Below are 15504 nucleotides of genomic sequence, written 5' to 3'. Positions count from 1 at the left end.
TCCCTACACTGTTGGTAAATCATGTGCGGCCAACAGCTGAGACACTTCCTGAAAGACTTTATCGTTTCGCGTCTTTTCGTTCGTCACTAACGAGAGGAACGTCTACACCTCGTTTATTGACCACAGCGTGGTTTTGCGCACAGCCATTTCTTTTTACAATTCGAAAGTCGCGTGAACAATGATATTGCTGTCGCTGTTGCTAACTTTAAAACTAGCGGCTTGATGTCCCGTGTCGCAAATCCAGTGACGCTGGTAGTGACGATTTTCTCTGACCAATCAGTGATCTGCAGGGTTTTGACGTCACATTTAGTATCGGCTCGGCTCGCTTGGAATCTCGACCGAGCTGGTACTAAAAAAGTATCAGTTAACGGGTACTATCCACAGTGGAAAACCCCCAAAAAGCGAGCAGAGTCGAGTCGAGCTGTACCGTGCAGTGGAAAAGCCCCATATATTTCTGCTGTCAGAGGTTTAAAGTGATGAATTACAACTACTCGTTACAGTACTTGAGAACACATTTTTCTACTTTTTGAAGTATAAATAAATAATAGCACTTTTACTTTTACTTGTGTTGATTAAAAATATTCAGTTTCGCTACAGTTATGTTTCACCACAATTACAAAGTACACAAAAATGCTTATTTCTGAATTTTTGGGAAGAAGAAAGTTATAAGTGCTAAATCTGTTTATAAATTAAAACGCGCTGTCTGTCTGTCGTTCTATCTACCTGTCTGTCGTTCGGTCGGTCAGTCGGTCTATCTATCTGTCTGTTGTTCTATCTATCTGTCTGTCGTTCTCACGACGGAAGCCCACAGGGCACAGCATCATGAGCACAGCAGATTGCATAAACTAACACCGGTGTACTCGCTTCTCTAGCTTCTTGAAGACTTTCTGCCCTGTCACTATACAAGATCTAATAATGTGATTTTCTGCATTTTTCATTTTATTCTGGAAAGGAGCCATTCATTCAGGTACAAGGGAACCATCTGATCAAACTTCACTTTTTTTAAGCTAGGCAATGTTTTAACTGTGTCAAACATTAACACAATGTAGTTTGATATATATTTGGGGATATCTCGTTTACTTGCTACTATATGTCTAAAATAAACTTTTAAATACCTTAGAAAGATACAATGCCAACTGTGTCGGAAATTAATGGGGACGTGGGGCAAAAATATCCCCGAAATTCAAAATATGGGGGCAAAAAATGCCCACGCAACAAGTTCCCGTGTTTTATTAATAGTATCTGATATAGTTACAATTACATACATTGTGATCTTCTTTTGACTTCTTTCTTGGCACCATCGGTCACAGATGGGCTATCCGCTTCTATCAATCCGCATCAGTTCGGTATTGTACTCCTGCATTAAATTTCCTGCCCTGTGCTGCTGTTTATCTGTCTGAAAAGCCTCACCCGCTAGAGGCATGTCCATGCCAAAAGGCATGGACATTATATAAAGAAAAGTATGAGAAATCACAAAACATAATATAAAAAAATGCTACAATTAACTTAATAATAATATCTCAATATGTTAAATAACCATAATGTTAATTAAGACTTATTACAACTGTAATACAATAATACATACCAGCCACCTCCCAGGCCTCCCAATGCTATCCCAGCCCTGAGGCCACCTCCCAGACCTCCTGACCCAGTCCCTGCCCTGAGGCCACCTCCCAGACCTCCTGACCCAGTCTCTACCCTGTGGTGGCCCCCCCAGACCTCTGGACCCAATCCTTACCCTGGGGTTTCCGCCCTGGTCACCTGGTCATCTTCCGGGTCCCCTTCCTCACCAGTATCTTCCTGCCCTCCTCAGCCATCTTTGGGGTGCCAGGAGTCGCCCCTTAAAGGGGGGGTTATGTCACAGTCTGTCTCCTTTATGTTTCCTAGCACTCTTATTTTGAAGTGTTTTCCCGGACTACATTTCCCAGTATGCACTGCCCTCATCACTGCCATCTGTTCCTGATTGTTCTCACCTGTTTTCCATTCCCTCATTAGCTTTTGTATGTATAAATACCCTCTAGTTTAGTTCCTTCTTTGTCAGTTCCTGTTTGTTGTTTGACTGTCATTTTTATTAAAGCCTGCACATAGATCCTATGTATCCTGTATCATCTCAGTAACCATTCGTTACATCAATACCTGTACCTGTATCACAATTCACTGTATTGTGATTTCTGCTTAGTAGCACAACCATTTTCAATTGTTCTAATAATAAGAACATTTTCTTGAGTACCAAATTAGCACTTTAGAATGCATTTGTAAGGAATAGGTTACACAGTATATGTTTGCCATCACGGGTAAAGAAAAAATGGAATAAATACCACTTAAAAAATTATTTCAACCGTAATAATAATTTGCAATTAATGATTTTGGCAGTATTTATGATTTATTTAATGCATCCTTGGTGAAAGGAAGCATAAATTTATTTCAAGAATAAAAATGTCTTTGTGTTCTAAAAATGGAAGCGTATATACTATATATATAATATAACTTTCATAAAGTAACTTGTAACAGAATTACTTGAGTAGTTTTTTGGCAAACTACTTATTTACTCTTACTTGAGTCATAATATATCTCAGTACTTGTACTCAAGTGAATTATTTCTTCAGTAGCAGTACTTTTACTTAAGTAAAAAAAATTTGTACTCTTTCCACCACTGATCATGACAGAAGCAAATTGGTCTTGGACATGATTAAGTTGTAGTTGTTAGTGTTGACTGTATAATTAGTTTGTATGTATTTTGGGTACTGTTGATGAAGAATATATTTTGCTCTAGCCCACAAAATCTTCCTGACTTTGTCAGAAAGTGAAAATGGGAGAAAGAAATATGAAATTGCCTGATGTTTTTATACAAAAAATAACTTGAATCACTTGAGTCACTTGCATTTTACTATTTGCATTGTAGCAATGCTTTTTTCTCTGCAGTCCGGAACCTTATCAGAATACACCACCAACCCATTTTTGGGGGTTGCAGCCCACTGTTCTAGACCTTATTGTAAAGCCCTGTCATAAGACAAAACCTCTGCCTGATGTAAGACCACCATTGATTTCAACACGTCGGTCTATCATTGGTTGCCACTTCCTCATGCATATATAATGCCAGCCAGATGTGCATATACATGCTGGCCAAATCCCTTGATTCACCCCTGCCCACTCCTTTTGACCCACATTTCCACCCCGATCCTGATCTCACTGCTTTATCAAGGACTTGTGCTGCTTCACTGTCATTGCTGTTAGCTTTTACAAAAATCCAGGGCTGCATAACCGCTGGTCTAAACACACTGGAACTGATGCACTGGCACAACAGTGTCAGACTACGTAGCTGAGCAAATGTTGCACATCGTGTGACAGGTGTAAGGCACCTCCACAACTCCACTGCAAGAATTCACAATCTAAATGAGACCTTAGGTCTCTGTGCAAATGAAAATTTAAGAGTATCCAGTTTGAAGTATGAGCCAGGAGCCAGCATCAATAGTATCCTTTAGGGACTAGAACCAGACAAGCACTGCTGCAAAAAATCAGTAACAACTGCAGCCAAACCATTGAGAGCAAGCGGAAACATTAGGAGCCAAAGGGACTGTCAAGACAGTTCTGCTTTTACTACACCACTCAAAGCCCAAGGCGATCTTGAAGGATTTCCACCTTTACAAAAACATTTTAGTAATAATTTACAGGAAAATATATCTTTCAGAGTTGATACAATGAGCACTTTTGTGGAAGGTCACTTTAGATGTCAGTCAAACTATGTCCACGTTCACACTGCAGCAGGATACGGTTGTCAGTCCTGTATTTGAGTGCTTAATGTGGTTATGTTCACACACAGTTCAGTTATTTATGAGAGTGACAGCTGCATTCTATAACCGAACTGACACCCGGAAAATTTCAGGGCTCACAACCTATTTTTCGGCAAATCTGTGCTGTGTGAATGGAACAGTACTGAACAACTAGTTTTCAGTCACGTCATATAATGTGAGAGAGCCATGCTGCATTTTACACGCATGTGTCTCGTGTGTTTTATGTGGGGTTTTGTTAACTCATGGAGACAGAGAAATGAGCTGCGTGTCTTTCGAAGATCCAGACACTGTCCTCCACCGGAGCTGCTCGTGAGAACGAGACGTACAATACAAATGCTGCACTCTGCACGCGGTTAAAAAGCATTCAAAGATGCTGGCTGTTAATTATGTTCTGATAGATGAATTCACGCCTCAATTGGACTTGTTTATTTAATAACACGCCATCAATGCCGTTGTTACAGACGTCGACATCTTTGATATTTACTTTAGCCACTGTCACTATGGGTTACAGCTGTTACAATACAGGCTTGACTTCGGTTGTTTGTTCATACAGACAGTATTCAAGCCACAACTATAAGATGTTGTATGAACAGGACATTTCAAGAAATACACCTGTAAGTAAATGTGGTTGTCAATCCTAAACACTGACTGTGTGAACGCAGCCTATGTCTTCCAAAATGGGCATTCTTTGCTAGAATAAGCTACAAAGTGGACCAGACTTTATGCCCAATATAGTCAATAGTCTGGCTACACAAGACAAGATGCTGGCCAACTTTCAGATAGAGGTAGGCCAATATATCGGTTTTAATGATTAATCAGTGTCGAAAGTTGCTTTTTGGAACAGTCGGTTATCGGCAAAATCAACAACGATTCTTGCCAATACTTTATTTTTTATTTATTTATTTATTTATTATTATCATTTCTCTGTGTTCCTCCTCTGGAACATTCTACAGCCTTTCATTATTGCCAGTATTCATACATATTTTTAGTGTACTTTATCTAACTTTTTTGGTTGGATAAATCAAGTGTTCTAAATTGAAGCAATGGTTTGCAAAAAAAAAAAAAAAAAAAAAAAGGCACTATATGGTAACGTGCCCTGTCAGCACATACATCAAGTCTCCTACTTCATTTCTTGTGAAAAAATACATAAAAATAATAATAAATCCTTAATCTGGTGAATATGCTATAAAAAGCCTAATTTGGTAAATACTTAAATATACAGCATTGCAACGGAGCCAAGTCTGCATCATTTCAAATTAAGAGTCCCGGTTTAGGGCTTGTTTATAGTTAAAAGTCCCATGTTATCTTCATTTTGTTCTGGTCATTACTGGGATTTTGTTTGCACAATAAATTGCATCTGGGATTTTATTTATTTTTGCCTCTTGAAGCCTCTATGTCTGTGCCCGTCATTCTAAGGAAAGTCAAAACAAACTTTTTTTTAACATTCTACCAATCGATTTTTTTTATTTGTTTAAATATCGGCCGATTAATCGGTTATCTGCACTTTTCACCACCTTAGTTATTGGTATTGGCAAAATTCACTATCGGTCGACCTCTTCTTTCAGATACATGAAAGTTTTTACATTACATTTTGTTCTTAGCAGAAGCTAGGTATTACAAACTATGCCTTTAATTCCAAATACACTGAACATCAAATTAAGTTCTTCACTAAATTAATATGTAGCCAGAAGGCATTTGTCCTGAATTCTTGTTAATTAACAACATAAATCAAATATTATCTTGCACTGTCAGATGCATATTGAGTGGGTTTTAATTATTTATTGTGTTACTAATTAAAAGTATAGTAATTAAATGTGAAAATAGTATCAAATTTTCCATTTAGTGTAAATAGCCTCTGCCTTATTTTCAGACGTTTTTGAGTTAATACATTCTTTTAAAGTTCTTGAAAAATGTAACATGTTTTTTGAGTCAAATTTTAGCCTCTATGTGATGGTAACTTGTAGCAGTACAGTATGTACTTAAAATGAGTGCCCAACTCACTACCACTGCAGTACTATTGGAAAGGAATGCTTCTTGAATTTGCCCTAATAATTGCCAAAATTGTGCCAACTCTGACTCCAGCAAACAGTAAGACTATGACTTTGCTCCTTCATGCTTGATAAGCACTGTGTGCACAATGCAACTTCGCTTTCATTAACAATTCAATTTTGTGACTGCAGTTCATCTTTGGGTCTCGGCTTATGTACATACATATATTCCATAATGAAACCTGAATTACTTATTGATATTCAATGTCTGCTTTTCTCACGTCCTGACTCTTTCTCTTTCCATAATATGTATAGAAGACACATTTTTGCCCCAGATGCATTGACTTTTTGTTATCAAAGCCAGCACTGACACAGGATTTATAAAGTAATAAAGGAGATACTTGGCTAAATGTGCCTCATACACCAGCTAAGGGAAATGCCATTCTGTATTAAATAACCCAGCAGTTCCATCACAGCTCAGCTGAATCTACAGCTTACATAATGATGCCTTTTTGCTGAACTGGATACTGTGGCTTGAATTTTTCACACTGGGTCACTTACTAGCAAATCTAAGCAAACAAAACTAACAACTGAGTACTACTTGCTAGATATGAAAAAATCCAAGATTACTTCAAAACAACCCATCAAACTATATATGCATGATAAGATGTCATATAGTTTCCCATTCAATTTCTCCATAGAGACATTTTTTTTTTTTTTTTTTTTTTTTGCGATAACATCTAAACCATTCAAAAAAGACCTATCATGAGCACCGAGATTAAGCAATGATATGTTCCTTCTGCGGGTTCTGTGTCACTTTGTTAACATATGCACATGTCAATCTGCGCATCTTATCATGTGGCTTGTTGAGCGCATTACCGCGGAGACGTAGCACGAGTGGAGGCTTCACGCTATTCTCTGCAGCATCCACGCACAACTCACCACGTGCCCCAACGAGAGCGAGAAGCACACATTATAGCGACCACGAGGAGGTTACCCCATGTGACTCTATCCTCCCTAGCAACCGGGCCAATTTGGTTGCTTAGGAGACCTGGCTGGAGTCACTCAGCATGCCCTGGATTAGAATTCGCAACTCCAGGGGTGGTAGTCAGCGTCTTTACTCGCTGAGCTATGCAGGCCCCCAGTGTTCAGCTATAATTTTTGATCACTGTTTTACAATTGAGATGTTCAAATAGTAATCATTTGTGACAGGAGTATAAATGAAAACCCTGATTATGAAATATTGAGTCACAGTGTGACGAGGAGGAGGGTGGGGCCGGGCCGTGAAAGCGCATGGCCGGCCCCAGTCGGGCTAATCAATCGAGGAGAGGGATAAAGCCAAGCCGGATGCAGCAGTTCGGGAGAGAGAGAGCCACATGAAGCTGCCGTGTGTGTCTTTGGGTTTTGAGTGTTTTTGTTTAAGTTTTCATTAAAATATTACTTTGATGCTTCGTCCGGCTCCCGCCTCCTCCTTGCCCATTTTAAACCTTGTTACATTGGTGCCGAAATCCGGGGAGGAAGAGGGATGCACTGTTGTGGAGTCCTCGCCACTGCCAACCGCCGAAAGGAGCAGCCACGGCTGTCCGCCGGGGGACGGAGGAGTCGCTGCCGGCCGCTTGGAGGCTGAGGAACGGCCACCGTACACGAGGGGAGGAGGGGCTTGCAGCAGGCAAAGTTTAAGTTTTCAGTTTTCTGATTAGTCAGTTGCGCCATCTAGCGGTCTGATATTGCTCAGTAACAACCGCAAACCCATGTATCAGACCGCTCATCCGGGTATTGTGAGCCATCTTTCCTGCTTCTCGGAACATTGTGAGATCTCTACAAGTAAGCTAATAAAATAATTTCAACAAATCAATGTTTCATGTGCATTTATTTATTTATCTAGCAAGTAGTAGTGTAATAAGTGAGATAATGAGCAGTCAGACAGTCATTAATTACAAAATAAACACCAACAGAACTCCGACGCAACCGGAGGTTGAGCTATTCTGTGATTTATTTCTTCTCACATAATTACATAATTTCATCACAAATAAATATTATATGTCCATGTATTTATTCATTTTGTTAGCAGCCATGCAATAAGCAGGATAATGTACAGTCAGGCGGTTGTTATTGCAAAATAAACCCCTTCAGGCTGATACAAGACCTGATCACCATTGGGGTTTATTTTGCAATAACAACCAGCTGACTGTACATTATCCCTTACTTAACATACAAAAATAATGTGTTAACATTACGAGAGTAGGAAATAGGTTTTTAGGTTTTTATAAGAGTGGGAAAAACAACTCACTAGCTGGGTTTCCATCCAAGTATTTCTATTCAAATTTTGGGATTTCTCATAAAAACTGCTGGATGGAATCACCAAGATGCAAATAAAATCTTCAAAATGCATATAAAAAAACATATACACTCCCCTGTGAAATGTACATAAACTATGATTGAAACACGTTTACAGAATAAACTCTTATTGAATTTATTATGAATATAAGATTTGCATCAAAAAAGTAATGTGTCTGAATAACAGCATAGTAAAGAATGGCTGTCAAACAGTAGAACTGTCGAAGATGTCCCTCTAATGAACACTTATAAACTTGCACAAATGGCCCCAGATTTCCGTGACAGATCCCAGGAGGAGAGCATCTGTGTGTGATTGATTCTAATACTCCAGAATGTTCTGTGAAAATAAGCTTGGCACTTGAGGTAAAATAGAAGGTTGATGGAACAGAAGTTAAATGAGGTGTCAGGACATATGACGGCATGTAAAGAAGAAATAGCAACTGAATTTTAACAATCAAGCTCAATAGCTCACAAAAAAAGCTGTTTTCAGCCTACAAATCAATGATTTGTGATCCAGGATATGTCCATAAAAGTTTTTTTTATTTTTTATTTATTTGTAACCTGCATCCAAACTCTTGGCTGCCCTGATTTTCCTCACAGTTGCTGACACCGCTAAAGTGTGTCCCAGACCCAGAGATGGTTCAGCTTGTTCTCTCTGATTTCCCTTACCCATTTTCCCTTACATTCCTGCACTCCAGTTACATCCACTCTTTCATACACTTACAGTAGTGCCAGACTAAAAAGTGTTAACATGCTCCAATAGAACAGTCTGTGATTTGCTCAGGAAACACACGCGTCAGTCATTCCAGACATCAGTCACAAGTGATTGCTGTGCTCATATCATATTCTGTATGTATACTGTATATTTACTGAAGCCTGAAACAAGTGTCTTTCTTCTGCTTCTGCTCATGACATGTGGCATGCTTTGTAATAACCACTACCTGATGTCATCTTTAAGCAGTAATTAGCCATTTATTAGACGCTTTTATCTAAAGCAACTTTCAAAACACTTATATCCTCATGGAGCAACCTGGGGTACTGGGAAGAGTTTACCCAAAAATAAACTTTATGTATTTATTAACTGACATTATTGACAAATTTTGAATAATGATCATGCTGATTTTTTCCATACGATGAAAGCATGCAATGACATGGGACCATAAGCTCCACAAAAAAAAAAAAAAAAAAAAAAAAAAGCACCATAAAATTGGTCCATATGACTTGTGTGCTATATTACAAGTCTTCTGAGGCCATATGCTAGCATTGTGTCAGGAATAGACTGAAGTTTAAGTCATAATGGGTCACCATCAAACCAGCAACCTTCCAGTTAACAGCCCTGAGCTGTAAAGGAATATTTTGGGTTCAATACAAGTTAAGCTCAATCGAAAGCGTTTGTGGCATAATATTGATTACCACAAAAAATTATTTTGACTAGTCCCTCCTTTTCTCTAAAAATAGAGGTTACAGTGAGGTACTTACAATGGAAATTAATGGGGCCAATTTTTGGTGGGTTTAAAGTCAGAAATGTGAAGCTTATCATTTTATAAAAGCACTTACATTAATTCCTCTGTTAAATTAATGTATTAATTGAGCTGTAAAGTTGTTTAAATCATCATTTTTACGGTCGTTTTAGGGTTTTTGGGTTTGTTGACATTACATTGTCATGACAATTAAATTTTAAAATTGTCTATAACTTTGCACAGAGAAGGTTAGTAAGTGATTTTATCACACTAAAATCCTGTTAACACACATACTGTTTATGTCTTGTAGCTATACTTTTGGAAAAGTGAGTATATTAACATAACAAAATTGGCCCCATTCACTTTCATTTTAAGTGCCTCACTGTAACTTTTAGCTTTTTTTAAAGAAAAAGGAGGCCTGGGTACCTCAGCAAGCAAAGATGCTGACTACCACCCCTGGAGTTGCAAGTTCGAATCCAGGGTGTGCTGAGTGACTCCAGCCAGGCCTCCTAAGCAATCAGTTTGGCCCGGTTGCTAGTTAGGGTAGAGTCACGTGGGTTACCTTCCTCGTGGTCACAATATAGTGGTTCTCGCTCTCGATGGGTGCATGGTAAGTTGTGCACAGGGATCGCGGGAATAGCGTGAGCCTCCACACGTGCCAAGTCTCAGCAGTAACGTGCCCAACAAGCCATGTGATAAGATACGCGGGCTGACTGACTCAGAAGTGGAGGCAACTGAGAATCGTCCTCCGCCACCTGAATCAAGGTGTGCACCACCACGAGGACCTAGTGAGCACTGGGAATTAGGCATGCCAAATTGGGGAGAAAAAAATACAAAAAAATAAATAATAAAATTAAAATAATTTTTTGTGGTAATCAATATTATGCCACAAATGCTGTCGATTGAGCTTAACTTAACCTGTGATGTTTGTTATTCAATTAAACCAGAGTAAACATGTTTTTTTCTATTTGTACCAGACTCCACAGGTCAATCAATATCCACTGCTCTCTCTGTCTCTCACATTTGTTCTCTCAACACACACTGGGGGATTCTCTGATAGACAGACAGTCTTTTTTTTTCCCCAGTTTGCCCTACAGTAACTTATCTACCTAAATCTGTCAACAAAGGCCCGTTTCCTCTTTAGCAATTGTTTCCTCTCCTTCCTTCATTTTTATTTCCACCTTTAAACTTTTTTTTTGTTCTACTCTCAAGGTCTATTCACACCAAGAGTGAAAATTCGGTGTGAACAAGACTTTGAATCAAAATAATGCATTTCTAGGCCTATTCCAGGGGTCTCAGTGCAGTCAAATCTGACTGGTGATGACTAAATCTTCAATGAGGCATGAGGGAGATGAAAACTGAACCTGCAGATTTTAGGGATCAGATCTCACTGTGAATTCGGCGACAGCAGGTCAAAAGATCTTCATCTAAAATCAGTCTGTGCTTGCTGAAATTTGAATCACTGTCCCCAGTGGCAGACACTGGAAGTGTTGTTAAATTAATGCGCATATATGAGCTCCAGTTTCAGGGTGAAATGTCCACAGAGTGGCACCAAAAGAGAGTTGTAAAGTGAGTTGTTTTTAGTTTTAGATGATGTAATACAGTCAACAGGAATGCATATATTATTAACCTTACACCCTATCCCAAACCCTAACCCTAATCCTAGGCATCAGTGTAGAGTAAAAATATAATCTTAGAGGGATATACTGAAGTGAAAATGCTTCTGGAACCGTTACTCACCATGCTCATAACTGTTTAGTTTGATACTGGAAAATCACCTTTTGAAGTTTAACGGAGACTCGTTTTAATGGAGGTATGTGCATTAATTTAAACTCATAGCATTTATACTTTATAAAATATTGAAAATATCATTATGTGCTTTTTTTTAAGAATTTGCACAGCGAAATTCCGTGGGAGAAATACAGTCATCTCAATGGGAATCTGCGCAATCGTGAATTTCGCGCATTGGACCTCCGGTGGCAAAGAATTTCCCCTCGCGGCTTTCACGTGGCGTTTTCAAGTTTGGAGAACTTTGACAGGTGAATTTGCTGCATTGACCAATAGGAAGTTGCCCTCTGTGTGGGCTGTGCTTCGTACACAGCTATACTGAATATTCACAGTGGACAAGGATATCATTTTGGCGGTGAGTTTCTTTTTAACTTGTGCAGCATTAAAAAGAGGCTGTTTGGCAGTTTTTCTTTTCTTATTTCACATGTGCTCAACATCCACCAATGCCTTCTTCACCCGTGGAATTTTGCTGTGCTAAGGTACAGTTTGTGTGACCACACCTTAATTTAGCTGTTGGTGTGAATAGACTTTTCATCAGCGATTGATTTCAATTCTCTGTTTTGTTCTTGGTATGCAGACCTTCAGTCTTTCAACAGATTCTAGCAGTGGGATGAATTGATGACATCTGTCTCTTTACATTGCTTTTATCTCTTTTGTCTCCCATTTGAGTCACAAGTGTATCACTCCAGGGTAGCAGAGCAGCTCAAAGGCTAGTTGTCTAATAAAAAACAACTCCCTGGCACAAAGATTGTCCTCAAAACAAATATAAACTGGTAATAGGCTTGCATGCATAGTATTAGAATGCATCATCGGCAGCAAGGGAACTGTAACCTTTCAAGATCCAATCGATGCAGCCTAGGCAGCAAACACAGATGAAAGCAGTAAGAGAGGAGCACAGAATCAGGCATGTGGAGAGACAACGAACTGAAATATTTCACCAGACCAGTGGCAGGAATCGCAGTGAAGCATGTAATGATAACCAGCATTTTTACATCCTCCGGAAAAAAGGGAGATTGAAAAGAAAAGGAATAACGAGACGTGAAAGAACAAGAATCAGAGAAAAGGACATATAGCTGGTGTTGTATTGCATTACAAGTCCAATATGTCAGCTAAAGAAAGAAGCTGTTGGAGCAGAGTTTGTAATGGATCGGTTTCTTAAGCAAAATGTAAATAGTAAAACAATTATGAAACACAAAACACATTGCATTTTTGCTGTTTTGTGAACAGGTAACATACAAAAATGTCAAACCATTGTTTTGGCCCACAAATACCTCATTTTGGGGTTTGGAACAACATGAGGGTGAGTAAATAATGACTATTCCTTTAACATGGACAGACAGCCAATTAAATCAAATTCAGTGCTAAGATGACAATTATGAGCCAGACTGCATCTTTGCAAATGTAGTTTAGTGCTTCTATAGCTAAACATATAGGCTGCTGTTTGAATGGGTTGCAATTTTAACAGACTCCTGACAGCACTAGTTTTCAAGCATAGATTCATGTGCCACAAATCAATCTGAAATAAATCTAATTATGCATGTATGCAGTGGAACGCTCTAATAAAGATGTGATACACAAACATGCCATCTTCAAATTCCTAATCAGTTCAGAAAGGTAAGGTAACATCAACTCAACATATGATATATGAAAATGACACATTTATTAGAAAGGTAGCACCTATGCTCCAAGGGACCTATCATGTGCACGATCACCTTTACCCCTATTTGAACACTATTTCATTCCCAACGCAATAACAGCTTAGATGAGGTTCACTGGTCAAAATAGCTCAATTTGTCACCGGGGCCACTTGTCACATGGAAGGAGTCACAAAGGCTGTATCTTAGTAACTATAAAGTTTTGAGTCAAAAGTCCAATCACCCTCAAATGTGTTTCCTTTAGCAATGGTTTTGTATATTGGTTTCAAAAACCTAGCTTAAATTAGAAAAATTATATTTTTACTATAGCTGTTGGGTAAGCAAGTGAACACAATAAAACCACACATATATACATTCATGCAAGGCTCAACTATATTATGAAGATGCAGATTTTTACTGAAAGGTTTAAATGTGTTCTCAAGAGAAGTGGATTTTTCATAATTGTCCATTTGGGGACATTTGCAACCTAGTCTCGTAGAATGAACGTTACTATAACTACAGTTTTGCTAACTGACTTATACTTGCTGCAGTGAAATGAACACTAGAGGCCCTACAACAACTGTGCGTTTTATTCACTTTCACACAGATCACGACTACAACGGCTGATTATGACTTTATAAACACTTATTTTTCACACTATTACTCACCCCCCGCTATGTTATGATATCAAAACACTTGTACTCTAACGCATTGTACTGTAAGGCTTGTATTACAGACACACCTACATTTACACACTTATCCCAATGTGATTCGTTTCCGTGGTTGCTCACCCGATAGAGTGTTTGACTCTGGACTTGGAAGACTGTGATTTGAGCACAGCCAAGCACACAAGCTGACACGTGAGACAAAAGTGGTTGCTTCAGAAAATGTGGTTCATGTTGCATTTGCTTTTAGGACACTCTCAGTTAGGTTTAGGTGTTGGTTAAAGGTAAGGATGTCTGTTTTGTTTACCTCTCATTTGCTTTTAGGACACTGTTGGTTAAGTTTAGGTTAAAGTTATAGGTAAGGGAGGTACGTTTTACTCATTAAAATCTCCTTCTAATAAAAAAACCTTGTCTGATTACGACATCGTTTCACTCTTTGACGCCCCCTGCTGGACATTTAACTGGGGAACTACAGCCAAACGTGTAATGAAGCACATCATTTAGTTTTGCAAAAAAGTTTCCATGGTCACGTTACGTTCATGAGATCAGGCTGACATTTTTATTAGGGCACATTGTCAACTGTGTTTTAAATGTTATAGATTTAAATAATTTATTAATTACTATATTTTTGGCCAAAACAATGGTTTGACAGTTTTTGTATGTTGCCTTTTATTAAACAGTGTTATGTATTTTGTGTTTAAAAAAAAAAAAAAATCTATAATAGGCTGTTTATTGGCAGGTTCCAGTGTGACAACTAATTCCATAAAATGTGACAACATGCCCCATATTGGGTTAGGTCACAAAAATTAACAGGTGGCCCTGGTTTACCTCAGTATGCTTGTTTTAAAAACACTTAACCACAAAATATTCTCTCATGCTCTAAATATACTGTATAATTATCATCATACATGAAATATATAACAGAAATATATGACAAGGTGTAAGTTGAGCAGTTGTTCGGTGCCATTATTACTATAAGGAGCTATTTCTACCAGATCTAACCCTTGAAATGAGTTTTGGTGTAACCTAATGTATTCAGGTTGATTTAGTGATGTTAAATAAAATGTTTGACTTGAATAAAACCCAGTTAATTTAGATGTAACCACATGAAGCACATTTTTTTTTTTTTTAGGTTTATTTTCCCCCGTTTACATGTTGTTCATTAAGTACAGGGTGGATATAGGTAAAGTGGGACAGTTTCTGATAATTTGCCATTGGTGTTTTTATACAAATAGCATCAACTTAATGGTGATTTATTTTTATTTTTTTTTTCATTTCTTCTTTTTTTAAAAGGAAGAATAAAAACATAATGATACATGACTACCAGATTGCCCCCCTTAACCTGTATTCACCCTGTTTCTCTGTACTCATGCAAACACACATTGGAACTATAATATTGCCTACAGTGTGTAACAATCAAAATATAAAAGACGGACAACCAAGACAGCTTCGTTAAGCATCATAGGCGCTCCAACACGTGTGTTTTTGTGAGCTCAGCTGACTGTGAAATATAAATAGTGAGCACTCCATGCACTTTACAGTAGAATATGTGTGCTTGTGTATTCCACTAGAATCATCCCCCCATTCATATATATGAACTCGTAACTGAGCGCACTTACCTTCAGTGTGACAGCTGGAGGAGAGGATGGTACTCGGAGGAGATCTGAAGATGTAAGGCAGATACCGGGAGAAGCATTTCATCTTTTGACTGGGTTTGGTCTGCGCATCACTTCATATGGTCCTCGGTGAAGCACACGGAGACATGAATGTGATATGATGTCACAGCGTCACTTCAGTCTAGTCTCACAGGAGTACGGATCTCCGTTCGTCATCATCCGTGT

General features: G+C 38.5%; 1 protein-coding gene across 2 annotated transcripts in view; it reads right to left on the bottom strand.

The window, feature by feature from the left end:
* The window catches only part of LOC127431289 (serine/threonine-protein phosphatase 2A 55 kDa regulatory subunit B beta isoform), a 113656-nt gene extending 98152 nt beyond the window's left edge, over positions 1–15504 (bottom strand). Inside the window, exon 1 of one of the 2 annotated variants that reach the window (XM_051681669.1) lies at positions 15283–15504. In XM_051681669.1, the coding sequence (XP_051537629.1) occupies positions 15283–15364 (82 nt within the window). In that variant the 5' untranslated portion in view covers positions 15365–15504. The remainder of the gene's footprint in view (positions 1–15282) is intronic. The other variant, XM_051681671.1, reaches the window with a different exon arrangement.

This window comes from Myxocyprinus asiaticus, chromosome 40 (assembly GCF_019703515.2).
Source record: "Myxocyprinus asiaticus isolate MX2 ecotype Aquarium Trade chromosome 40, UBuf_Myxa_2, whole genome shotgun sequence".
Lineage (NCBI taxonomy): Eukaryota > Metazoa > Chordata > Actinopteri > Cypriniformes > Catostomidae > Myxocyprinus > Myxocyprinus asiaticus.
This window is presented reverse-complemented; position numbering and strand designations above follow the sequence as displayed.